Source organism: Trichogramma pretiosum, unplaced genomic scaffold (genome assembly GCF_000599845.2).
Source record: "Trichogramma pretiosum strain Unisexual culture from Peru unplaced genomic scaffold, Tpre_2.0 scaffold66, whole genome shotgun sequence".
Classification (NCBI taxonomy): domain Eukaryota; kingdom Metazoa; phylum Arthropoda; class Insecta; order Hymenoptera; family Trichogrammatidae; genus Trichogramma; species Trichogramma pretiosum.
In genome coordinates this window covers 855,280-879,073 of record NW_019640802.1, presented here as the reverse complement: position 1 = coordinate 879,073, position 23,794 = coordinate 855,280, and the positions used below count along the sequence as shown (strand labels likewise).

General features: G+C 32.9%; 10 protein-coding genes across 16 annotated transcripts; 7 read left to right on the top strand and 3 right to left on the bottom strand.

Moving 5' to 3' along the window:
• The first annotated feature begins 93 nt into the window (after window positions 1-93).
• Window positions 94-1,609, top strand: LOC106657192 (EARP-interacting protein homolog). Its single transcript, XM_023459014.1, is given in 7 exon segments — window positions 94-144; window positions 228-272; window positions 274-446; window positions 508-721; window positions 790-971; window positions 1,077-1,364; window positions 1,447-1,609. Coding segments are annotated over 7 exon segments (1,116 nt in total).
• Window positions 1,610-1,802: 193 nt separating this feature from the next.
• Window positions 1,803-2,782, bottom strand: LOC106648617 (RNA-binding protein pno1-like). Its single transcript, XM_023459042.1, has 3 exons — window positions 2,630-2,782; window positions 2,425-2,508; window positions 1,803-2,334 (listed from the first exon to the last, which is right to left on the bottom strand). The coding sequence occupies exons 1-3, from the start codon at window positions 2,669-2,671 to the stop codon at window positions 1,804-1,806; spliced, it is 657 nt and encodes a 218-aa protein (XP_023314810.1). The 5' UTR covers window positions 2,672-2,782; the 3' UTR covers window position 1,803.
• A 1,337-nt stretch (window positions 2,783-4,119) lies between these two features.
• On the top strand, window positions 4,120-5,486 carry LOC106657194 (probable ATP-dependent RNA helicase pitchoune). The gene is made up of 5 exons (XM_014378574.1): window positions 4,120-4,203; window positions 4,284-4,436; window positions 4,511-4,675; window positions 4,746-4,920; window positions 5,359-5,486. Exons 1-5 carry the CDS (start codon window positions 4,120-4,122, stop codon window positions 5,484-5,486), a joined length of 705 nt encoding a protein of 234 aa, XP_014234060.1.
• A 1,193-nt stretch (window positions 5,487-6,679) lies between these two features.
• Window positions 6,680-13,419, top strand: LOC106657220. Of its 5 annotated transcripts, XM_014378603.2 has the most exons (12): window positions 6,681-7,564; window positions 7,725-7,872; window positions 8,328-8,450; window positions 8,589-8,785; window positions 9,023-9,241; window positions 9,899-10,067; window positions 10,137-10,209; window positions 10,273-10,432; window positions 10,501-10,644; window positions 10,722-10,835; window positions 10,902-11,116; window positions 11,186-13,419. In XM_014378603.2, exons 1-12 carry the CDS (start codon window positions 7,488-7,490, stop codon window positions 11,212-11,214), a joined length of 1,668 nt encoding a protein of 555 aa, XP_014234089.1. In that variant the 5' UTR covers window positions 6,681-7,487; the 3' UTR covers window positions 11,215-13,419. The 5 variants fall into 5 exon arrangements, with proteins under 5 accessions (XP_014234092.1, XP_014234093.1, XP_014234089.1 ...); XM_014378606.2 differs by lacking the exon at window positions 9,023-9,241 and having other exon boundaries at window positions 6,680-7,564; XM_014378605.2 differs by lacking the exon at window positions 8,328-8,450.
• Window positions 13,420-13,589: 170 nt separating this feature from the next.
• On the bottom strand, window positions 13,590-14,541 carry LOC106657244 (multifunctional methyltransferase subunit TRM112-like protein). The gene is made up of 3 exons (XM_014378638.2): window positions 14,242-14,541; window positions 14,064-14,165; window positions 13,590-13,983 (listed from the first exon to the last, which is right to left on the bottom strand). The coding sequence occupies exons 1-3, from the start codon at window positions 14,317-14,319 to the stop codon at window positions 13,789-13,791; spliced, it is 375 nt and encodes a 124-aa protein (XP_014234124.1). The 5' UTR covers window positions 14,320-14,541; the 3' UTR covers window positions 13,590-13,788.
• A 120-nt stretch (window positions 14,542-14,661) lies between these two features.
• LOC106657241 lies at window positions 14,662-16,693 on the top strand. The gene is made up of 4 exons (XM_014378634.2): window positions 14,662-15,160; window positions 15,228-15,467; window positions 15,541-16,024; window positions 16,108-16,693. The coding sequence occupies exons 1-4, from the start codon at window positions 14,782-14,784 to the stop codon at window positions 16,655-16,657; spliced, it is 1,653 nt and encodes a 550-aa protein (XP_014234120.1). The 5' UTR covers window positions 14,662-14,781; the 3' UTR covers window positions 16,658-16,693.
• A 201-nt stretch (window positions 16,694-16,894) lies between these two features.
• LOC106657237 (vacuolar protein sorting-associated protein 28 homolog) lies at window positions 16,895-18,475 on the top strand. Of its 3 annotated transcripts, none has more exons than XM_014378631.2 (3): window positions 16,895-16,949; window positions 17,302-17,523; window positions 17,608-18,475. In XM_014378631.2, the coding sequence occupies exons 2-3, from the start codon at window positions 17,305-17,307 to the stop codon at window positions 18,025-18,027; spliced, it is 639 nt and encodes a 212-aa protein (XP_014234117.1). In that variant the 5' UTR covers window positions 16,895-16,949; window positions 17,302-17,304; the 3' UTR covers window positions 18,028-18,475. The 3 variants fall into 3 exon arrangements, with proteins under 3 accessions (XP_014234117.1, XP_014234116.1, XP_023314732.1); XM_014378630.2 differs by having other exon boundaries at window positions 16,907-17,141; XM_023458964.1 differs by having other exon boundaries at window positions 16,907-17,146.
• Window positions 18,476-18,732: 257 nt separating this feature from the next.
• Window positions 18,733-19,977, top strand: LOC106657196. The gene is made up of 4 exons (XM_014378575.2): window positions 18,733-19,158; window positions 19,232-19,432; window positions 19,504-19,697; window positions 19,778-19,977. Exons 1-4 carry the CDS (start codon window positions 19,142-19,144, stop codon window positions 19,975-19,977), a joined length of 612 nt encoding a protein of 203 aa, XP_014234061.1. The 5' UTR covers window positions 18,733-19,141.
• Window positions 19,978-20,084: 107 nt separating this feature from the next.
• On the top strand, window positions 20,085-22,644 carry LOC106657288 (FGFR1 oncogene partner-like). The gene is made up of 6 exons (XM_014378703.2): window positions 20,085-20,311; window positions 20,476-20,529; window positions 20,606-20,872; window positions 20,933-21,521; window positions 21,584-21,777; window positions 21,846-22,644. The coding sequence occupies exons 1-6, from the start codon at window positions 20,216-20,218 to the stop codon at window positions 21,906-21,908; spliced, it is 1,263 nt and encodes a 420-aa protein (XP_014234189.1). The 5' UTR covers window positions 20,085-20,215; the 3' UTR covers window positions 21,909-22,644.
• Window positions 22,645-22,981: 337 nt separating this feature from the next.
• On the bottom strand, window positions 22,982-23,764 carry LOC106657291 (mitochondrial import inner membrane translocase subunit Tim13-B-like). The gene is made up of 4 exons (XM_014378706.1): window positions 23,659-23,764; window positions 23,386-23,513; window positions 23,247-23,315; window positions 22,982-23,180 (listed from the first exon to the last, which is right to left on the bottom strand). The coding sequence occupies exons 2-4, from the start codon at window positions 23,497-23,499 to the stop codon at window positions 23,088-23,090; spliced, it is 276 nt and encodes a 91-aa protein (XP_014234192.1). The 5' UTR covers window positions 23,500-23,513; window positions 23,659-23,764; the 3' UTR covers window positions 22,982-23,087.
• Between the last annotated feature and the right edge of the window lie 30 nt (window positions 23,765-23,794).

The window sequence follows — 23,794 nt, the reverse complement described above, 5'->3', positions numbered from 1 at the left end:
TTATCTTTTTAATTTAATTTTAATATAATTTTAAAAACAAGATAGTTTTAATTGATAATAATAACAAAACAACTTTTTATCTTGAAGTTCACAATGAAAGACACAGATAAAAATGCACTGAATATATATGGACTAGAATTTCAGGTGATAAGCTTTTTAGACGCATGCTTTAGCTTTTATTTTTCAATGAAAACAATAACGACAATTAAGTGATGATTTTAAGACAGACTTGAGCTTTGGCAGCTCAAACAGCTGAAACCGACTAAGTTCGTTTTTTTTGTTGGAATTCAGTCTCTTAAATTCAGTAACAACCAAGTACATTTGGTAGAATTTAGTGAAGGAACAGGAAATTTAAAAACCCAAGTATTCTAGCATCTTATTTGAGAGATATGGTTGATGCAAGCATCGCCCACTCAAGTCGATAAATTTATAACTTGTTACAATTCTTGGTATAGAGATCATGATGAAAAAGTATGCTTTGTTAACAAACTTTCATTGTAATTAAATTTTTTCCAAAGATAATACATGTCAAATGAAAGGAGCTCTCTGGAGTATATCCAAGAACAATGATACAAATGTTATAATTCCATTAGAAAAATTAGCAGATATTGATACTACGCCATATAGAAATGAGCTTGAAACAATAACTTATCATCTAACAAAAGCTGCTTCAGTTGTAGCAAATAATTTTGTTTTGTAGGATCTGAATTTCAAACCTCAAGTATGGATCAACATGTCTTTGTTAGTAAAAAATGAACTTAAAATTAAATCTTTATATTAAAATGATAGGTGGTAACAGTTGGAACTCTAACAAGCAGAAGACAGCCAAAATTTACAAATGGAAAATGGAATCCTTATCATCTTATGGATCAGTTTGTCACTTTGAATGAAAATTCTGTTAAATGCTGAGATTTTAGGGATCGGAAAGAATGTGCTTGGATAATTGCATTAGCGCATTCTCAAACAATTAGGTAGTTTCAAATAACACTTTTTAAAAACCTGAAAAAAATTTGTTTTCAATGAATAAGATATAGTATATTTATTACTACCTAGAAAATTCTCATATTAAATGTTAGAGATTTAGATTTTAATACGCTTAGACATTATTTGGCAACATGTGGAGATGATGGATTCATGAAATTTTGGGATGTTCGTAATACAAATGAACCTGTTTTTTAACGAATGGAGCACTCTCATTGGGTGCGGTCGTTTTGGATTAATAAATTTCATGATCAATTAATATTGACATCCAGCAGTGATTCAAGATTAATTTTAAGTAATGTTGCTTCAATTTCTTTAGAACCTTTTGACCAAATAGTATCTGAAAAAGATACCACAATGGAAGAAACTTGTACAAAAGAAAACTGGGTTGAAGAAAAAAAAATTGCGATTTAAAATTTAAACAAGAATACAAATTAAAAATATGACCAATTTTATGTTCTGTAGATTGGAAGATGGAGTGCTGGCAAAATATGAAGAGCACGAAGATAGTGCTTAAGATGTTGAATGGTCTGCAGCAGATCCATGGACTTTTGCATCTTTGAGTTATGATGGTAGATTAATTATTTATAGAGCACCTCAGAAGTATAAATACCAAATTTTATTATGATTATAAACATTACAACCTATTTACAGAAATCAACTGTTGCAATAAAAATTAAGACTAATTTAAAGACTATATTATGATAAATAATTTATAGAAATAAACTATTGCTGATTTTTAACATGTTATTTGATAAAAAATAAGCAATTATTCAGCTTAAATTTATAACATAGTTGATAATTTATAAATAGTTCCACAGTTTAGAATTTTTCTACCATTCTACTACTAATATTTCTAAGCTGTCCATAAACTTTAGCTGGAGGAGTTCCTAAAATCAAATTACAAATTGATCTTCTAGCTATTGCAATATTTTGGAAAGATCCTAAAATATGAATTTTAGAATCTGCCAAAACGATTCTTGTTTTTGTGGTGTTTTCAATGGTGAACTTCGTTCGTCCCATTTTTCCAGCTAATCTACCAATAGCTCTAGATAAATGATCGCCTTTCAACAAAGGTTTGACATCATTAATATCAAATGTTTCAATGAATAAATCATCCAAACGTAATAAAGCTAGTGCATCCGCAACTTCAAAACCATACATAAATGCTTTCACAAAATCAGCTGCTTTTTGAAGATTGGCAATATCTGGAGTATCTTCATTCAGCTTAATCTCCACGTTCCTTGTTTTCACATTACATCTAACATTTACCTTGAGATGTGTGACAATTGGTGTAAAAATGTTCAACCAATTTTCTTTTAAAGGAGTATATCGATGAGCAGGAATAGCAACCTATGTGATAAATGAATAATCATTAAATGCAATGAATTAATAAATAATTTACACAGATATCAAAAGAATGAATAAATATATGCTACTTACTTTTCTGATCTCTGCGTCATTTACTCTCTTTCTTTTGGGGGGTCGTTGTTTTGATTTGCCTTCAATTCCATTTACAACCTCCTCCTATTCAAGTAAGATAATGTAAGTTACTAGGTACAGTAATTTTATAATGTTATGGAAATGAATCAAACGATTTCAGGAAAAAAACAGAAACAAATAATTTAAAAAATTGACGAAACATTACCTCCATCGCAGTTTCAGAGCACGGGCGTTTTTTTGCAGACATATTTTTAAGTTTGTTATTAATATAACTTAAAACTTTTTAGTTATTTATTTTTGAAGCTTGCTGATATAAGGCACTTATTTTATTTTGGAGCAATTGCTGCTATCAAAAGCACGTGGGGCGCAGGATCGTAATTCGACGGGCAAAGCATGCGTCTGCTGTGTCACTTCTTTATCGACACTGCATGGTAGCGTCAACGATTTGGTGGACGATTTGAACGGCATGAAATTTGTAGTTTAAAAAGTTAAAATACCATTACACACAGTTTTCATAAGAAATTCAATTTTTTTGGTTGATTAAAAAACGAGAAATCTGCGTCAACAATTTTCTAATTATTATCATTTTCAGAAGCAACTTTCGAGTTATATGATAAATGTTTATTTTTTAATTGGTTCAACAATATCAATAAGACATGTGAAAAAAATGTAAATATGATGAACGTCTTCACAATTTCGCTCGAATCTTTGTTATGCTCTAGAATGAGCTAGGAAGCTTCAATCGAACTTTTGAAATGGTCAAAATTTATTAAAATTTGACAAGGAATTCAAAAAAAAATTTTTCAAATTTTTTTACCGGAACCATCAGGTTCCAGGAACCTTTTTTTTAAAAATAACGTTTTTCGGCTCTAGACGCTATCGCCTTCAATTAAAACATCTGAAAAAATTTGAGATTATGTATTTTGATGAACAAAATGAGAAAAAAATTGTTCCACATTTTTTGAGGCTCCGTAGCTCCTTAAAAAAATTATTTTCGTGAAAAAAACGGTTGTTCAGCTCTAGGCTGAATGGACATGAATGAAAAATTCTGAAAAAATTCAAGGAATCGTTTTTTGACGTCAGAATTCAGAAAAAAATACTCCGGTCTGGTATATCGATCCATTTCACCGAAAATAAAATAATTTAAATTTTCAATGATTTTTTCTGAAGGCCTGAAGCACTCGAAAAATCTGAAAAAATTCAAGATTGTTTGGATTGTTGAAAAGTACCTTCATGAATTTTCTCAGATTTTTTAATAGCTTCAGGCCTTCAGAAAAAATATAGATAGAAAATGGACGTCTATAGCGGAGGAGGGGGGTAGGAGGGGGGAGGGGGTCCAAAATTTTGGTTTTGGCACTTTTTTTTCATGTACTATAACATACAAAAATTTCAGGAAAATCCGTGAACCTCGCCCGCAGGTAATTTTGAAAAATTCTGAATCTGACCCATATGTATTTTGAAAATTTTTCCTTTTCAGAAAAGCGATTAACAATGCTTTTCAGTTCCACATAAACTGAAAAAACTGAGTCATTAACTAGACTTGCTCTAAAAAATGAGTTGGTTAATGTTGGTGTAGATGATGATAAAGATCAAGTTATAGTTGAAGGATTGACTCAAGAATATATTTTATGCTACAGTGAAAAAAGATTACTCACGTTGATTACACTGTTGAAAAAATTTTGTCGAAAAAAAATGATGGTGTTTTTTAGCTCTTGCCGATCTGTCATGTTTCATCATGTATTTTTCAATATTTTTAGTTTACCAAATATGAGTATTCACGTAAGTAATTCATGAAATTCATAAAAATGTACTCCTATCTTCAAGTTATTCATTTATTATTTGTCACATGCATTTTACAGGGAAGACAAGCACAAACAAAGAGGACAAAAACATTTTATGACTTTTGTAGTGCATCATCTGGAACTTTGTTATGTACAGATATTGCAGCTCGAGATTTAGATATTCCTAATGTCGATTGTATTATTCAATATGATCCACCAAGTGATACCAAAGTATGATAAAGGATCAAATAATGATCATAAAATTTTTTGAATTTCAATGATACAAAAATTTTTTGTTTTTCAAGGAATATATTCACAGAGTTGGTCGTACCACACGTGGAGTCGGTAGTTGTGGAAATGCGCTGTTGATTTTGCGACCAAAGGTGCTAGAATTCTTGAAATATTTAGAAAAAGCCAAAGTTCCAGTTACTGAATTAGAGTTAAAAAATACCGTAAAAGCTCAACTTCAAGTAGGTATTTTAAACGTTCATAAAAAAAAAACTAGTATACAGTCAATTTCAATTTCAAATAAAATTTCAGATAGAAAAGTTAATGTCCAAGAAATTTTGGTTGCGAGATTCTGCAAAAGATGCTTATGAATCTTATCTGCGAGCTTATAACTCCCATAATCTGAAAGATGTATTTAATGTAAATACTTTGAATTTGGCTGAAGTAGTGAAATCGATTGGATTCTTGGCCCCACCTACAAATTTTCGTATCCTTTTTAAAATATAAAATGATCAAATAATGCTACTTAAAAATTTTAAATTTCAGAACTGGTATATAAAAAATTAAAAACATTTTATAGTTGGTACAATAGATCTATGTCTATATCTGATGTGCATAAAATCTCGTAAAGTTATTATTTTCACGACATTTTGATCCTTACCTTCGGGCAATTCAGTAAACTGACCAGTAGGCACGACTATGAAAAATGCTTATATGTACCAAAAATAGAGGCCATAGAATTTTCAAAATCCATAAGTTAAGAAAATTATACTGTGTCTGTAAAAGGTTGTACAATCGTCAAAGTTCTACTATTGATGCTGAAACTTCATCAAAATTTTGTGCTCAACAGATATCATATTACTGACTTATCTAGTAAACGATATCATTATTTTAAAAATTTTTCTTAGCGTTAATATTAAAATAGCACTTATAACAAGATCAAATTGTGGCAATACTTCCCGATCTCGAAAAGAACGAGTTTATGAATACAGCAAGGATCCTCCAAATGCACCACGGAGATATCAGCGCGCAAATAAGTTTCGAAAATTCTAAAAGGAACCGAGGTCGAAAATTTGATTCATTGTAAGGTCCATAAAATATTTAAAACTAAAACTGTGACTGATTCTGTTTTAAAATTCACAAATTGAATGGAACTTTTACAGTACTTTGTGATTGACTACACTTCCATATTATGTCTATAAATATTTATTATATTTGTAAATATTGTAGTATACTTCATTTTTTGTAAATATCTCATAAAAATTTTAATAATACATTTTTCCTTCCTTATCTCTATTGAATTGCAGTTAGCAATTCCAACCGATTTTCCCAATCGAATTATGATCGAGAATTATCAGAGCCCGGTGCTTTGTGTCATTTAGAAAAACCTATCGATATAGGCCACAAACTCTTTTTTGTCATAAAATGATCTACTTTTTCTGATACTCAAATCACAATGAAAACGTGCCCACGAAGAATGTGCCCTATCGGGGCGCATTAAAGAAAGTACCACTCAAATAAGTAAATGGGAAAATTCAAAATCGCATTCTAGAGCTTACATCTACCTATTTTTTTGGCATCTCCAATCAGGTGGTTTTCAATTTTAAGTTACAATCATTTATGAAACTTGTAACGTTTCATATATTTTTTCATGAAAAATCGTCGTCAAAGATCACCAACTAAGAATATCCGTTTGAAAAATTCGTAAAGAAAGAATCACAAGGTAATTTTTGTTGAAATTTTCAATGGAACATAATCGGATCGATTTTTGTCATCGAACCATGCAATTTTTGCCCAACGGTGTACGCAATCTATACCTACATTTCCCGAGGATTGAAATAGAGCCAACGCGCGTCCTTGATCGAGTTGAGGCACGATAATTTCTAAGGCTTTTATATATATCCATTGCGATTTCGATGCAGTGCAGTGCGGGCTGCGCGCGGCCTGCCAGAGCATATTATCATCATCATTATTACATAGGCACAGGTTTTGCTCTCTCACTGCGCAGCGTGTCTCTTCTCCCTCGAATAGATATACAAGCGAGGGTACATACTATCAACGGTATATAGGCTTAACATTCGCGTATATGCTTATATATGCATGTGTGCGAGTAGTGCGAACTGCGGAGGGCTAGTGCCTGCGTGAAGGCTACCTGCGCGCGCGTCTCTATCGGTCTCGCTTGCAAGCTCGGTCCGTCCGTAGTCCGTTCGACGCGCACAATATATACAACGCGAGCAAGAGAGAAAAAGAGTAGAGCAAAGATTCGCTGGGGGGTGTAGATCAAGAGGGGTTGCGATAAGTACACACACACACACGTAGATATATATAGGCAGTCTCTCTCACGCATACACGCACACACACACACTGCAGCAAGAGCGAGAGAGAGACTATCATCTATTCATCAGCTCTCTCGAGGGCGCAGACACTCGCTCGCTTGCTGTGAGAGAGCAGCGCAGAGCAAACATATATAATACGCGCGCGGAAATGTGGGAACAATAATTACAACGCTCGCGAATTTTCCAAAGTGCTGCTGCTGTGTAGTTACACATACGTATATACATATAGTGCTCTTATCATTGTTTTCTTCGCTGCAACTTTTTGGATCGCGCTCGCGACGCGTGAAACCCTCTGTGCGCGCTCGACTCGATGCGGCAAATCGTCGAGTCGTCTGCTCGTTTGTAATATAACGTATATAGCCCTCGAGCTTCTGCTCAACATATATACACACTACACAAGTGTCACACAAGACGTCGAAGCGAAGCGAAGCGCTGCTGCATCCCGTCCGCATTTTTGTATCGATATAATCCGTCCTTTCCGCATCGCGATACGCTCGCACGGTAATTAATCATATTATACAGTACCGTGCATATACATAGCTCCATTGTCCAAGCAATATATATACACACAATCATCTTTGCACACGATTTCTACGCATATACATACCACACACGGTTCGGTGCAGCTTATACGTACGTAGTGCAAGCACGCAGCAGAGCAGGAGCGCTTTGCTGCCGTGTGTGTTGTATATATCAAGCCCCGCCAAAACTTGCGAAAATGGCGGAGCAAGGCGAAAGCTGCAATCAATTGCCACCCGGTTGGGAATGCCGATACGATGGCAGAAGTGGTCGAGCGTGAGTATAATGACGTTTAAAATTTTTCAATCTGAGTATAATCGATGTAATAAGTCGCTTATAATTCATGAGATGTCTTTACCCAAACGTCGCGTCCGCGCGGCGCGCCGTGCACGCTGAGAGCTTGCAATAATACGCGGCTTTCAACCTTTTTTTCCAGATACTTCATCAATCATTTCAATCGTTCCACGACTTGGGAAGACCCAAGAGTGCGTTATTGGCAGTACGCTCAGTATTTACAATCCCAAAATTCAACCACTCCAAGTTCAATCACAACAGATCACCCAAGCGAATCGCTACCCCTGCTGGTATGTTGAAGACACTTGCGCATGCTCCTTTATTTATAAATAAAATGACAAGAATTGTGCATAGAGTTTATATAAAGCTGTATGCATAAGTCATTATATCTTCACCAATAAAAGGTGATTCGTTAAGTGTATAATGTGCGTATTGATGGTTTTGGTATTATTTATGATACTAATGATTCACAAATGTAAATAAGTAAAATTATCTGGATTTTGCATGCCTGTAACAGTGTGTAAATGTGCGAGATTGCATGGTTTGCAATGTATGCGACTGCTGCTTCTTTTATTCTATTGATGAAAAACAATCATCTCTTGAGCATCACCTGCGACTATGTATTAATTTATCTCTGAACAACTATCTACTCTATCCTTCAACTGTGTTTGAACGCTATATTCTTTGTATGCTGCATTTCTTTGGATTTTCATTGTATACGATGTACTCTATGCTGTACTACCAGTCAAGTGGAAGCACTGCGATTGGACATATAACATATTCTGGAGCTCACAGAGTTCCACAAGTCTATCCAACTCCTACGCCTTATTCTAACCCACAGCTTGCATTCTTACCTCCAAGTTTGAAGGTAGGTAAATGTGGTGCTTGGGTTTTTATGTTATGCGATTGCTTAGTGTCACTTCTTTTCTTTGTAGAGTTGTTTTTTTCATAGTTCAGAAATGATGGGAAGAATTGTTGTAATAATTATATCAATGTAATTTCCTAGGATCTCAAAACGCCAATATCGACACGTTCTGTAAGTGGCTTGACAAACAGACTCGGCGATCTGACAATCGGCTCACCCACTCCAATCAGAACGGAAAACAGCTTGATCCAGAATACCGATATCGAATTACAAGTGGCAAAAATCAACACCATGTTCCCCACAGTATCCGACACTCATATTCGACTCCTTCTAAAAAAGTAAGTCCGCCCCCAATTACTTATAATTTCATGGGGTGACCGCTTTTGACAATTTTTCCACTCAATCTCCATCAGATTACTAACGCTTGATGTGCATTAATTTTGATTAAAAAGAAAATCGATTCGAAACTGCTCGAAACTGCTAACAAACTAATACATACAAAACAAAAATAAAGAAAGCTCACTGCCTCCGCGAGACGATCGCTCAGTCCACATAGCTATAATGTTTGTGCACAGGTACCATAACAGACCGGCGCTGGTCGTCAGCGCTCTCCAGGTCGAGAAGAATCCTCTGTGCCAGCCAGGACCCTGCACGCCGATCGGCGTGCACTCGAGCTACTCGTCGATACCGAGATGGCATCTGCCGGCTCAGGCCATTCACGCCGCACTGACGCTGAGTCCGCCGATTCGAGGCTTAAAACCAATCACGCCGCATTCCCCAAAAATGAAACTTAGGTTCATTTATGTGTTGAATTTATATGTTGAATGTTAATTGCTAGAACAAGTCTTAGTTATCGACTCGTTTAAAAATATAAAATACCTCCCGGTTCCTGTTTAGTTTTGATTTACGTTGGATCATTTAACATAGCCCAACAAAAGTCACGATCATTTATCTGCACGATCATCTGTAAACATTTTTTTTTTAATAACATCGATCACGAATCAGACATCTTGAATGTTATAGATTTATGTAGAAAGCTTACAAACATTTGTTCTAGTTTGTAACTGAATATGTTCATTACTTTTGTTTTTACCACGATAGATTTTTATTTTTTTCTCAATCCCAATTCTTTTCAGTTTTATCCTGGTTTACAGTATCTTATAGAAGTTGAGTCTCATCAATTTTGAAAAAATGTAGATAGGTTAGTCAAGTTGATTATGATTTTATACATTATTTAAATTGAATATATTTTTTATTGATCAAATTTTATAGACGTGCTATTTGCGAGAGGATATACTTGTGGAATGAATCAAAAATGTTTTTGTGAAGTTTATCTCACGAGCACGCATTTGTTTATCCTTCGCACGCGTGCATGCATATAAATATTTCCATAGAACGATACTCCTCGAGTCTCGTGAATACAGAAATTAAATAAATTTTTTACATCACAGGTACCTCAAAGGCATGTTCCCGAAAGTCGACGAGTACATACTGCTCGATTCCTTGGAGCAGTCCGATAACAACGTTCAAAAGGCTACGGACAGACTACTCGAAATGGGCTACGAGAAACGTACTTCCGCCGCACCTTCGAGGTGCTATTACCCCAAAAAACCAGAAAAGGTACTCAATATCAATTTACCGACTTGTTTTGAAATAACGCGATTTTAAAGCTGGCAATTGAACTTGTAGCTTCCGGCGTTACCACCTGCTCCTACTCCTACGCCGCCTCCTCGTATGAAATCGATCGAAGAAAAAAATAAAAGTAAGTCTCGTATAATTACTTATGTTGTAAATAGCTCATTGAAATACCGTATCTTTTTTTCAGTGAAAAATCGATTGATGAGAAAATTCGAAGCGGTACCGGAAAAAGTCATATGGCTGGCTTTGGACAGTGTGGATTACGATGAAGATCGTGCCGCCCACATTCTTGACATAATGATTGCCGAAGAAGCGATCAAACCCTTGAACACGTCCAGTAGTCAGAGGCAAGTTTGGATTTTTGTTGAGGATTCGTTTTTAAATAAATGTTCATTGAATCTCGTTGAAATTACAGTAGTAACAGAAGCGACGATAGAAAAGATCATCATCCAGTGACCGAAGCTCTGAAATTAACCGCGTCACCCATAAAGAGAATTACCAAAAATGACGTGGACATCGAAAAATCAAAACGGCCGAAAACCAAAAGTGAAGTTCCTAAGTGAGTTTCCGCTTAATTTAGTCCAATAATTTTAATTTAATTGTTCAATCCTTATTAATTATGGTTAAAATTTTTAGGGTTTCACGAGGAACGAGTACAGCGGAAGATAACGATTATAAATCTCCTTACCTTACGAGACCAATGGGTCCGAATCCAGATTTAATCAAAGGAGCAGATAACGATATACTTCTGTGAGTAATCGGTATCTGAATATCAATATTCTGACTGTAATCGAGTTTTTCATTTTGTCCTTGCAGACCAGATTATGCGCCATGGTCTGGACCCGATCCTTCGAACTTGTTAAAGAACACTTACACGAGATCCGTCGCGTGTGGCAAAGACACGCAATTAGCCAATGGTACATCGAATCTAGCTAAAGGTTCCAATTCAGAACTACGTAAAGGACCGTTACGAGGATTAGCCCAAGGTTCAATTTATTCTCAAAGAATTTCTACGGGTGTTGAGAGTCGAGGTGAATGAAATACTCTTAGCTGTTACTTTCAGTTCGATTTTTTTTGATTCATTGATTTTTAAATTTTAGGTAGAACTTCGAACCAAACCAATTCGTGATAACTACCTACTTCCTCCGTGATTTACATTGGCGAGAGCAGTAATAGTATTCGTGAATTGGTTTCGTTCAAATTTCCACCGAAAGCTCATAAAAAGTGCAACGATAAGTCGACAAGTTTTTATTTTTGTATGGAAATTTCTGCTCCATTTTATTGGTATAGCTGAGTTTCGAAAGTTTCAAATGATTATTTTTAATGCATACAGTTAAACATGTATGCGTAGCAAAAATCAATTAGTATGAATACCAATAACGGGTATTTAAAATCTCTTATTTTTTATAAAAATATTTTTTAAAACTTGTGTAAGTGTACATCAAAAGCCTCTCAACATCATATTCGATTTAAAAAAAAATTAGGAAAAATTGTAAAAAAAATAATTAAACTTTCGTGTGCAATGTAGATCGATCTTAAGGGTATTGCAAGTTACTCTAGTGTCTTTTGAATCAAACAGATACTTTTTCCTTGAAACTTGCAAAACAAACTTTGAGACGATGAAAATACTCCCTTTTCTTATTACTACCGAATTATAATACGGCAATGATAAGAATCTAGTCATAATGTAGGCAGAAAATTGACTTATTTTCAACAGTATTATTTAGACTAAATAAAATCTAACTATTAAGATCTTTCCATTAGCACATACATTTATATACTACACTAGTAAGCAGATATTTTAATAAAAATCAATCAATACTGCACGTTTTTGATGAGTGAACACGTTAACATAATAGTGAAAAATGGATCTGCTACTGGAAAGAAATGCTAGTATGTACATATATTATGTATACTGTTAAGATTATGAAATCAGCAGTGTAAAAAGTATTGAAACTAATGATACTTTTTGAAGAAGACCTTAAATCTAAATTAAATACATTCTTTAAATAATTTGTTGGTGATACACCCATGCAAGATGAAGTAAACGTGAAAGTTACTGAGAATATTATTCATTTAAGAATTTTTAAGTGTAAAATGAAGTAGTTGTGTGCAAGAAGTAAAAAAAAATTTGAAGTTTCTTGATAGAGTGTGCAATTGTACAAATTGTAATTTTTACATAGAATACTTTTCCAAGCTGTTAAAGTATTAATGTTTACAAAAGCCTCAATAGAAGCAATGTTTTGTAGAGAAAATTTGCCAAACAATAGGACAGTAATAAAATAATTTTTTCTCAATAAACCAAATAGAAGAAAAAATATAACTTAAAGAAACGTGGCTTTTTAAACATACTCAAATAAGAAATGAATAAAATTCATGCTAAAATTTGCGCTTGTTATTTGTACTTTACGTACAAAATAGTTTCTCATAACTTAATTCAAATATCCTGCCTTTTGAAAAAAGTGAATAATGAATTGATAGCAAATTACAGGCTATGAATTAAAAGTAGATTTGAGCTATTTTTATAGCTTTTCAACTTTTAAAACAAAATACTAAGAGCAAAAAGATATATTTTGACTACCTTTTAGCTAATAACTCAAATCAACTGATCTAAAACGTCCACTTGAAAAAGCCATAAGTGTAATTGGTATTGCATGTAGCTTGTACTTGAGTAAGTTCAATCTATTTATTGTAGTTAAAATCAAATTTAACTAAAATATAGTAATTGTTTTTTTAAATCAATGAAAAATGTAAAACAATTGTATGAACCTCAATTTAACTGTTAGCACATTCAGTATTATTATGCAAGTATTACATATTTATTAATTTATTAAAAAAATTTGATTTACCTGTCAGTATGTGTGTATGTAAAAACATCATAAGTCAATATATACATCAAAAACTGTATATTCTTATAATAATAGCGTAATTGAGATGCCAAGTTTTTTGAATTTAATTTTTGAATATACTGAAAGTATTTTTGTGTAATTGTACAACGTGTCCATGATGAAATAATTAAGGATGCACTATGTTAGTGCTCTAATCGTCCAAACAGATCTTGTAGGCAAAGTCTATATATTTTTCGTAATTAAAATTATCATTTGATCTCCCACACTTATTAATTACTCACTTGAGAATTTTTTGTTAAAATTACTATTATATCAAGATTTTCTATTGTTTCAAGTTATACATTGTTTATAGTTAATTTGTTTGTATTTAACATTTAATGAAAGTTACCACTTTTAAACTCTGTAATTAAGTTATTGTACTTTACATTAAGTTAGTGTATCTAAACATATCCGTGCAATAAATGAAGTTTTAACGATAAAATAAACTATTCCTTCAATTTATCAAATAATTCTATATGTTATTTTAAGTGTATTAATTATTGAATAGCGTTAAATTTTCACATTTAACTTTTTTACTCTCAGTAATATAAATTTATACCTTTTTCAGAATTTAGTTGCATACTTTTTTAAGGTAAATGAAATCACAACAAACTGGTTTGTATTAACTTAAATATATTTTAAATTAATTTATTTACACATGTAACATACTTTATTTTAATTCAATAAATGTAACAAACTTTAACTTCCTAAGGCCTAAAATATTTGTAGAAAATAATTACAGTCAAATGATAAAAGTGCAAAAATATAACGAAATATCGATACACTGATTTACAATGAATGTGCATGTAATACTATTAAACTTCATCTTCATTTAACAACATGTTTGGTATGCCATCGGTAATTGGAAACCGACGTCCTGATTCTGGACATACTAAATCACCTTTTACAACTTCAACTTCAAGAAGCGCATGATGTACTTCTTTCAAAAAGTCTGTGTTTTTTTCTACATTCTCCGGCACATGCCCTGGTAGTTTACCAACATGACCCAACTAAAAAGCAATGAATTAAATGATATTAGCTATTGTGCATGATCAGCTTTATAAATTTCAGAAATTTTAATTATACTCACGTATTCAGCTGCTCTGATCAAAACTGAATAATCAATTTTTGGAATAACTTTAGCTATGAACTCTGGGTTAAACTCCACTTCTGTAACCTTAACATCGTAAGCCTGCAGAATAATAATATGATAAGTAAATATTAAATTGTTTAACTGAATGCAAGTTAATAGGAATAAAATGAATTACCTCAATTTTTAAAGGGTATCCAACAACGACTCCCTTGAGACTTTTGGACGATAGCATGTTGTGCGTAAGTAGCTTCATTTTGATATTAATTCTTAGATTATGTTTCTTCGGTAACCACTAAAGTATGACTGAGTAAGTAAAGTGTTTTCTTACTGGTGAGTGGTGGTTCTTAGTAATTTAAGAATTTACACGTGTTATTTTAAGGTTATAACACTACCGTGGCGTGTGGAAAATAGATCTCTACTATTCTCTACTAAAAATGGGAAACCTTTCTCACACTCGGAGAGCACATGCTACTGATCTGATCTTTAAAACTACTTTGGAAGTGGGAAGTGTCATCAAGCACGAGCCGCTGGAGGGGGAGGGGCGCGCGCCGCGCTTACTAATTCAATTAATTGTGCGCATGGCACAGGACTTGCTTCTGCTACAGGCTACTGTTTATAAAACCACTCGAGAATCGCTATGTCGTGACATCGAAAAATGAATTTTTTTTTCTTAAAAACACACTCGCGATTCAAAGTACTTTAATCTGTTGTAAAAATGAATGAACCCTCGTGTTCAACGCTAACGACTCCTGAGAGAAGAAAAGAGTACGTTTTACGTTGGTTGATAAATCATCCCGACACAAATTTGAATTCCGATGGTGCAAATTACAAAACGACTCCACCAAATTCACCGGGTACCAAGCAATCTTTTGATCAGGTATCATCGCCGATATTGAGCCGAAATAAATGTGGAGAAAATGCTTCAACGACATCACCAAATCTGGGAAAAAAACGTCCGGCTGAATCGCCAATTCTCACAAGTCGTAAGAGTCGTTTCAAAAGATCGAAAACCCTCAGAAGGGACAGTAAAGGAGGCTTTGAACAATTCAAAAATTTTGAAGGGATTCAAACAAGTACACAAACATCAGATAATAGTAATATGCTGCATTCCATATGAATCCTATTTTTTGTCAATTACTACATTCAAATTAAATAAATTAGTTGTAGATACCAGTTCAAGTGACACAAATGCACCACCAGTTTGTAGGGAAAATTTGATGGGAAGATTGAATACTCTTTATGAAGAGCCATCACAATTTATTGAGTCTGTTTCTAGTAGTGAACGTGAAAGCCAATTTTCTAAAATTCAGAAAGATGATGAAAAAGGAGTTGGTTTAGTAAATCTTAAAAAATTCAAAGATTTTGAAGAACCTAAAACAAGCACCCAAACATCAGATATGAGTAAGATACTGTATTTGGTATTAACACTATCCTTCAATAGTTACTTCATTCAAATTAATTCATAATCTTTTAGTCATAGACACAAGTTCAAATAGCACAATTACACCACAAGTTTGCAAGGACAATTGGATGGAAAGAATATCAAAAACCCTGTATGAACAGCCATCACAATTCATTGAGTCTGTTTCTAGTGACGAACACAAAACTCAAATTTCTAAAATTCATATAGACGATTCAAACAGTGAAGAGTCTGAAAATTCTGATAGGGTTCTCATAGAAGAAGTGAATTCTCAATTATTCATTGAATCTTCAGACAGAGAAGAAATTATTCAACCATCCCAAGTCATTTCAAATCCATCAACTTCAAGTTCGTCTCAATCATTAAATGATCAGATTTCAGAAGGTAGTGATTCTGAAATAACAAAGTCTTCCTCTCAAACACAAAATGATATAAATATAATTGAAACTCAGTTTCATACAAAGACAAATTTTGTCAAGACTACATACATTACACAATACAGTTCAGATCAACCAAAGAAAAAAAAGTATTCAAAAAAGTAAGTACTTTTTTATTTCATGCTGAAATTATGCCTTTTTATGAAAATTTATTACCTAATTGCTATTTTTTGATTTTTCAAAGGAGCACTTTATTAAATATTTTGAATGCAGCAATGGCAAAAGAAAAATCGAGAGTAGTTCTTTTTCGTCATAAAATCGCTAAAACACCAATCATTCTTAAAAATGAACCATATATTATATTGGAAATAGTTGATAATTTACCCAGCATCAATAATAATCAAGTATTTAAATGTAATGTTATTGAAGATGAGACTAAAATTTTAAAAGATATTTTTCTTAAAAAGCGATATGACTCTGTTTCTGTGATGAATGTTCCTGAAGTTTCAGGATTAATTAATGTAAAAGAAAAGCCTTTGTTAAAAGTATTTAAACCTGTGATAATCATAGATCCGCATCAGCGTATAATAGTTATAAATAAATTTATAGCAATGCCTAATAATAGTACAAATATAAATTCTATATTAAATTTAGAAAATAATGTGAAAGTCAAAGAATTGTACAAATTTACTTGTCCATGTATCAAGTCAAACTGTCTTTCAGATATGTGTAAAACTAAATTTTGTGACATAGACTTTGATATGAAAGGAGCTATTTTTGAGTACAAAACTTGAAAAGTTAATAAAATATCAGTTTCAAAAGCCATACAATTACAAATGTACATCCTTTCTACTCTTTATTCCATACCCTACTTTTAAATTTCATTTACCTAGTTTACTTGAAAATGTCATTTTCAAGTCTTTGACAGGAGAGTTTTTCATCTGTCACAACAAGTGCGCATTATTCAAGTGACACATCATGTCGATATAGTAGATATCTGTTACACACTATTAAGAAATACCTAAGCAGACGTGATTTTTACAATGATATCAACAGTTTAACATTACACACGCTTCAAGTATCTCTGTAAGTTATCGATGCACCTTGACCAAAAATTGTTTAATACTTGGGACTACAAATACAGTGGCGATCGATCGGTTTAACTGTTGTATCAATAGTTTTTTTGTTTACGCCGACCATAGACTGTACCCAAAAGAGAATTGAAATCTGTTCTGTTCAAACGCATATCGTTTCAGTAAAGATTTCAAGTTATTAGTAGTAATGTATATATTTTATATATTAATTTTCATTGCATTCAACTAAATTCTCATCAAGAAATTACCAAAATCATCCTGTGTCTTTCTGCTTGAATTATAAATGCAATGTATAACCTACTCGCGAGAAATTAATAAATCATTCCATCATGTGATATTTACAGATAATGTCAGCACATCAAGATCGACCGGAGCTTTATGAGGAGGTGAAATTATACAAAAATGCACGTGAACGTGAAAAGTATGACAACCAAGCAGATTTATATGCAGTTGTGAATACGTTGCAGCATCTTGAAAAAGCTTATATCAGAGATTGCGTTACACCGAAGGAATATACAGCTGCATGTAGCAAACTATTAGTGCAATACAGAGCTGCTTTTAAGCAGGTAGAGTAAATTTGTTAAATATAGAGTAAGTTTTATACAATTATTCAAGGAAGCTTTATTAAAGAATTTTATATTGATCTTTAGGTTCAAAGCGATCAGTTTCCTACAATTGATGCTTTTGCCAGAGCTTTCAGACTTGATTGTCCAGCTGCATTAGAACGAATTAAAGAAGACAGACCAATAACAATCAAGGATGATAAGGGCAACACCTCCAAATGCATAGCTGACATTGTTTCTCTTTTCATCACTTTGATGGACAAGCTGCGCCTTGAAATCAAAGCTATGGATCAACTTCATCCAGACTTGAGAGATTTAATGGATACCATGAATAGACTCAGTATCCTTCCAAGTGATTTTGATGGAAAACACAAAGTAGCAGAGTGGCTTCAAACTCTGAATGACATGTCAGCATCTGATGAATTATCAGAATCACAAGTCAGACAATTGATTTTTGACTTGGAAACGTCTTATAATGCCTTCAATAAAGTACTGCACAATTCATAAGTGCACAAAGAGACAATTTTAATGAAATGAATGATACTTTGATATTGAAATATGTATCTGGATTTTATATATTCAAGGGATGTTGAAGGATAACTGAGGTATTGCATTTATTTCCAGTTTGAAATGCAATTAATGCTTAAAAAAATTAACTTAGTGTAAATCGTGGAACATAGCTTGATAACTCAAAAAACTTGAAATAAATGAACTTATTTATATTTGCTTTAAAAGTTATAAAAAAGATTGTAGCAAAAATAGAGTTTCAGTAGATAAATGATTACAATATATTTTGATCAAACCTTAAACAGTATTTCATTTTTGTGAACAAGTTTAAGAACTGTGATTTCATCAAAATGAATATATTTATAAAATAACATTAATTTAACTCCGTTCTGTATACACCATGTAAAAATTTTTTTATATACGAAGCTCATTAATAAATTATAATTTTTCAAAGGATAAAAAAGCTTTTTTAATCATTTGAATTTCAAAAATATGCGATTAGCTTGCAACTTTCCATTCTCGGATCGAATTTTGCTTTGCATATATCGTATATATCACATTTCCATTAGCTGCCTCCTACCAACGATCTCATATATACTTATGATCCTGTGACATAGAGAATATAAAGAGAGCTGGAAAAAAGAATCTACTGGAGAGGGAGCGAAAAAAGCGCTCACGGGACTCGGGCACATTTTATGCGTCATAGTGGGGATACAAAACTTATATAGACATCATCTGTTTGGCTCAGCAGCACATTGTGTACATCTGTTATAAGATTTCCTTCACTCGGTACACGACGAGAATCAGATGGTTATCGGATCACGATACAGAACCCTGTACGAGAATCATTAAAAATAGACTCGATTCTTGTCCCTAGGAGGAGTGACGTCTCTAAAAGCATATAACACAGTCTGCTTATAAGCTCCGCTTTCGGTGCGGTGAACGCGAGATACGCGCAGCATCTTGCCGGAAATTATCTTATCTTCTCAACGGATATTTCAAATGTAAAATCAGTATACGCTCAGTGTTTATTTGATTGAAGCGAGTGTGGTGTCGTGTCTCTTTCGGTCCAGAATACATCGCTGTCGCGCGAAGCACGATACAAAGTTTCACGATGCCGAGCTTACTTGGGTACGTTTCTGTCGAGACATTTTTTAAAATCATTCTTACAACGTGATTATTTATGCTAATTACTGTTTTACAGAAAAAGGAACGGAATATTTTCCATTTCGCGCAAAAGATTGTACATTCACGTTTTTTTCGTGTCGATCATTTGCTGGTTTTTCTTCTTTCACAAGCGCAATTACAATTTGACGCACGAGGGTATCGTGCACAATGCGGAGCCCGAACAGGTTTGGGAATTCGTGGCAGATTTCAGCAATATGATGAAATTAAATCCCACTATGTAAGTTTCTCAAATTAACTACGGTAATTTGATTCCTTCATTATAACGATTCATTTCTTGCACGACAAAAGCGAGGAGTTCAACATTCTGAAGGAATCGGGCAACTACGAGCACTGGAAGTACTGGGTCGAGTACACGGAACACTTGAGCGCCACTACGTGGATAAAGAATCACGCCGTCGGGCAGTACTCGATCAAGCGCAGTGGTCACGGATTCGTGATCGAGTCCAAGCACAACACCTGCTTCATGTTCGGAATGAACTGCTGTAAGCAATTTTTAGAATTTTAGCTTTTTTCCGCAATGCTGCTTGAATTATGTTACAATCGTGATTTTTTTCCCAAACAGTCTACACCGAGGCCGAATTCTTCTTCGAGCGCAGCGGCGACCACGACACCAGATGCATCGAGACCATTCATTACCAGTGCCCGCTCGGGTTCATCGGCATGTGCGAGGGCGAGGTCAAAGCCCAACGAAAATTGATAATGGGCAATTTGAGACAGCACTTCTCCACCTTGCATACGAATAAACATAATAAAAAAGTCTAATTTTCGTTACACCTTCGTTGTAAAATTATTTACTTTTTTTTTAAAAACCCCTACGAGTTCGCGACGGACGACGCCAGATGGCGAATAACGCTCGAGCGATGCAGAACGTCTGCGAGCGATTGACTCAAATTCGCACTGTATTTTAGCGTATAAATATTTACCTCCTCCGGCCATCATCTCCGACGAGGCAGTTTTTGTATTTGTTTTTTAATTTTTGGTTTTTCTTCGAGTCCCAAACATGATCGACGGTAACATATCGATGGAAGAGGACACGGAGCTGCGAGATCTGGTTATTCAGACTCTCGAAAATAATGGTGTTCTTGCAAAAATACGGGTACGTAATTTGTTCGTTGTGCCAAACGATGTGCGCGTTGCGAGGTTAAATTTTGGAATTTCGCGTCAACAAACGCTTTATGTTAATTTTACAAAAGTGCGATTATTATGATTTTGCGAGCTATTCGAAAACTCGTGTGTTAAATTGGTTTTCAATGATTTCAGGCCGAGCTTCGAGCTAGTGTTTTTCTTACTTTGGAGGAGCAAGAATCTGTTTTGGTATGTCACATAGTTCGATTATTTCATTACAAAAAATCGTATTTTCTTATTAAACAATACATATTTGAATTTATAGAACCCTGAACCTCTTCTCAATAAACCAGTTAGGCAGTACCTAAGTAAACCAGAGGGAAAAGTGTTGTTTGCCTTAGTCAGAGAATTTCTTGAATATTTTGGTCTAGATTATACGCTATCAATTTTTGATACTGAGACATACTTAGGTAAGGAATATGACTATAATGGTAGGAAAAAACTTGGTGAGGACTTGGGGATTAGTACCAGTGAACCTCTGCTTGGTGAAATCCTTAAAAATACCATAAATGCTGCAGTTAATGCAGAAAAGGTACGCTACTATTGTAAATTTCCTAGCCTTTTTAATACTTATTTTTCTTACATTTTATAGAATAATTCAAACCAGGTAAATTTAGATAATTCTAATCAAAATGTTGACAACCATGGCAATTCAACATTTGACATTAGCAATCCTAAAGTTTTACACAAAGATTCCGACGTTTCCAACAACTCATCAAAAATAAATGATTTTCAAACAAAAAATATTCCAGAAGAAATAACTGCAAATAAAGTTGAAAACTTATTGAATCACAACAGCATTGATCAAATGACTGACCATAAAATTGTGAATGAAAAGTTGAATGACACATCTAATCTAGCTTTAAAAGAAAAAAGTGCTCTTATAAATAATAGTAATGAAAATACAAACAACAAACACCTCCTAGATCAACTGAACAGATCTTTTGATAATTTGAAAAATAAGAAAATTAATGAACCAATAGTTAGAGGTAAAACATTGTATTTTGATGAAATAATTGTTGATGGAACAAGTGAAAAAGTCACAGAAAAAAAAGATGTAGAATCTTTTGTTGGACAGTCATCAAATACTCCATATTCCAATACTTCAAATCTTGGTGATTTACCACCTCTTAATGGTAAAAAGACACATATGAATGATTTAAAAGAATTAATGGATATTGGTAAGTTTTTTTCATTATCAAATATTCTGTTATTCTTTAAATAAAATTAATATTTTATTTAGCTAAATCTGTATCACAATATGATGAAGATCTCCCATCATCTGGCTCAAGTCCTAGTGAACAGAGTCCATCTAAAATCCCTGGAGACAGTAATAAACAGTCCATCAGTCCAAAAGCTGTAAACGAGTCTGCTCATAATTCACTCAGTGATAATAGTGAAGAAATACATGAAGAATTATCAAGTGGAACATCATATGTAAGATTTTTTTTTATACTAATAATAATAATTGATATCCATAAATTAATAAATATGATTTTTCACAGATTGATAACTTGTTAGAACTTCAACCAAAGGATTTGGACAAAGTTCACATAAACAATGAATAATATACTTGAAATAGTAATTATTTAAAATTAATTAGACTACATGGTAACTATTTAAACATGTTTTAGATTATAATGAAATTTTTTCATTGAGAAGCAATTGGCTTTACTACAAAATGAGTGCCTAGACACATACAGCATTTCAAACTTAGAGCACATTACATATTTTTATAAATATCCAGTAAATTATTGGTAATGTATTTTAGTATAATGCATAATTTAACTGAGTCTATTTTAGTTTGTGCAGTTTATATATTTATTTTTATTACAATCTGATATTGAGGGCTATTGCCTATGAAGACAAATTTATCGTTTAAATTGAATAGTATAGATTTTACAATGAGTAACAGTAAGAAGAAATAAATGACTCAAATAGATGAGTGGTAAACTAAGAGCACACATATTGTTAAAACCAAAAATCTAGTTAATAAAATATTTTTATGAGCACTTTATTCAACTAGATTTTTAAAATATGAAGCAAACTTTCTATAAACTTTAAGTAAATATTTTACTTATGTAATTGTGTATGTTGATGCACAACTCATTTTTTTAATCAACGAAAGTATTTGGTATTGCCTTTTTGACAAGTACATGCGCATTTTTTATGGTGGCATTAAAGATTCCATCCGATTAACATGTTTACAATGTAAAAATAAATAATAGTTTAGCTGTTTACTATGTATATTTTTACATGTTGTTTTAGTATTTGTTATGCTGAGTATATATAATTGCAGAATAATTGTAAAATAATTCATAATGAAATCATTGTTGTAAAACTAAGGTGAATTTGTATAGAAAGCAAATGTGTAAATTTTCTGTAAATTTACAAGTGTAATCTTTGAAAAAATTCTTTGTTATCATATAAAATTCAAGCATTCTTTTTATGTAAAGAAACAGAAAATTATCTATGAACATAAAAAAATTGAAAACCTTTTTACACAAACAACTATTATAATTATATATTGAGTTAATTAATGCATATATTCTTTGATAAGCACTGAAAGCAAATTTACATTTTTTTCTAATGATGAGGTGGTATTATACAAAGGGTTGATTTTATAATAAAAAAAATTAAATAAATATTGAAAACAATTTATTTACAACACTTATAATTCTCTATGGATATAAAATGATTTTACAAACATTGAATATCCCTAAAAAATATAGTCTAGACTATAGATTTCAATTGCGCTCCATTTGTATTCTGGTACTATAAGCTTTTGACACTACATTGTATGAATCAATATATCGGTCCATACACATTGCAACACATTTCTAGAAAAATAATATAAGTTTTAGCGTATGTTAAACAAGAATATTTAAATTATTGATTCAACTTACTTGTTCAGAATTATCTAAGCTAATTCCTGGCTTGTTGATGCATTGTTTAAAGCATTTTTCTGTAATTTTCTGAAATGGAAAATTTCTTTAGAACATCCTTATCATTTGAACATGTGTATCTGATGAGAATATTTCATACCGTTAGTAGTTCTTGAAAATTTGCTAAAGCAATTTCCTGCTTGACTTTGTCCATCAACTCTTCTTTTTGAGCACTGGTTAGCCCACTGCCACCCAAACTTCCAAGAGACTCCATTTTTTATCAGTTATCTGTAATGATGAGCAGAATAGTTATTTTTTACGGTGTTTTGTAATCATCGAATGATTGACAACGAAAAAACTCTGAATATTATTTGTGACAAAAAAATTTAACGTAACAAGCACGTGACTTTTACATCTACTTGCAACTACTTACAAATATTTATCTTTTATCACATAAATTAAGAACTACAGACACTTTTTTCGCGGCAGAGGTTAATACCTCCTCGTAACAATTTTCACGATGTGCTCACTGCTCAGTGCTAGTATTATAAGCTATAACCTATAGCACG

Excerpts from the sequence above, each read along its gene's own strand:
- LOC106648617 (XM_023459042.1), bottom strand. The coding sequence starts at position 2,671 with ATGTCTGCAAAAAAACGCCCGTGCTCTGAAACTGCGATGGAG. Across the intron at positions 2,509-2,629 it reads GCTCTGAAACTGCGATGGAG|GAGGAGGTTGTAAATGGAAT; the intron begins GTAATGTTTCGT and ends TTACTTGAATAG. Across the intron at positions 2,335-2,424 it reads ATGACGCAGAGATCAGAAAA|GTTGCTATTCCTGCTCATCG; the intron begins GTAAGTAGCATA and ends TTTATCACATAG.
- LOC106657194 (XM_014378574.1), top strand. The coding sequence starts at position 4,120 with ATGGTGTTTTTTAGCTCTTGCCGATCTGTCATGTTTCATCATGTATTT. Across the intron at positions 4,204-4,283 it reads TACCAAATATGAGTATTCAC|GGAAGACAAGCACAAACAAA; the intron begins GTAAGTAATTCA and ends TGCATTTTACAG. Across the intron at positions 4,676-4,745 it reads CCGTAAAAGCTCAACTTCAA|ATAGAAAAGTTAATGTCCAA; the intron begins GTAGGTATTTTA and ends ATAAAATTTCAG.
- LOC106657220 (XM_014378603.2), top strand. The coding sequence starts at position 7,488 with ATGGCGGAGCAAGGCGAAAGCTGCAATCAATTGCCACCCGGTTGGGAA. Across the intron at positions 8,786-9,022 it reads ATTCGACTCCTTCTAAAAAA|GTACCATAACAGACCGGCGC; the intron begins GTAAGTCCGCCC and ends GTTTGTGCACAG. Across the intron at positions 9,242-9,898 it reads TCCCCAAAAATGAAACTTAG|GTACCTCAAAGGCATGTTCC; the intron begins GTTCATTTATGT and ends TTTACATCACAG.
- LOC106657244 (XM_014378638.2), bottom strand. The coding sequence starts at position 14,319 with ATGAAGCTACTTACGCACAACATGCTATCGTCCAAAAGTCTCAAGGGA. Across the intron at positions 14,166-14,241 it reads GATACCCTTTAAAAATTGAG|GCTTACGATGTTAAGGTTAC; the intron begins GTAATTCATTTT and ends ATTATTCTGCAG. Across the intron at positions 13,984-14,063 it reads TGATCAGAGCAGCTGAATAC|TTGGGTCATGTTGGTAAACT; the intron begins GTGAGTATAATT and ends ATTGCTTTTTAG.
- LOC106657241 (XM_014378634.2), top strand. The coding sequence starts at position 14,782 with ATGAATGAACCCTCGTGTTCAACGCTAACGACTCCTGAGAGAAGAAAA. Across the intron at positions 15,161-15,227 it reads TACACAAACATCAGATAATA|TTGTAGATACCAGTTCAAGT; the intron begins GTAATATGCTGC and ends TAAATAAATTAG. Across the intron at positions 15,468-15,540 it reads CACCCAAACATCAGATATGA|TCATAGACACAAGTTCAAAT; the intron begins GTAAGATACTGT and ends ATAATCTTTTAG.
- LOC106657237 (XM_014378631.2), top strand. The coding sequence starts at position 17,305 with ATGTCAGCACATCAAGATCGACCGGAGCTTTATGAGGAGGTGAAATTA. Across the intron at positions 17,524-17,607 it reads ACAGAGCTGCTTTTAAGCAG|GTTCAAAGCGATCAGTTTCC; the intron begins GTAGAGTAAATT and ends ATTGATCTTTAG.
- LOC106657196 (XM_014378575.2), top strand. Across the intron at positions 19,433-19,503 it reads ATGAAATTAAATCCCACTAT|CGAGGAGTTCAACATTCTGA; the intron begins GTAAGTTTCTCA and ends GCACGACAAAAG. Across the intron at positions 19,698-19,777 it reads CATGTTCGGAATGAACTGCT|TCTACACCGAGGCCGAATTC; the intron begins GTAAGCAATTTT and ends TTTCCCAAACAG.
- LOC106657288 (XM_014378703.2), top strand. The coding sequence starts at position 20,216 with ATGATCGACGGTAACATATCGATGGAAGAGGACACGGAGCTGCGAGAT. Across the intron at positions 20,312-20,475 it reads GTGTTCTTGCAAAAATACGG|GCCGAGCTTCGAGCTAGTGT; the intron begins GTACGTAATTTG and ends CAATGATTTCAG. Across the intron at positions 20,873-20,932 it reads CTGCAGTTAATGCAGAAAAG|AATAATTCAAACCAGGTAAA; the intron begins GTACGCTACTAT and ends TACATTTTATAG.
- LOC106657291 (XM_014378706.1), bottom strand. The coding sequence starts at position 23,499 with ATGGAGTCTCTTGGAAGTTTGGGTGGCAGTGGGCTAACCAGTGCTCAA. Across the intron at positions 23,316-23,385 it reads ATTTTCAAGAACTACTAACG|AAAATTACAGAAAAATGCTT; the intron begins GTATGAAATATT and ends TTTCCATTTCAG. Across the intron at positions 23,181-23,246 it reads GCTTAGATAATTCTGAACAA|AAATGTGTTGCAATGTGTAT; the intron begins GTAAGTTGAATC and ends TTATTTTTCTAG.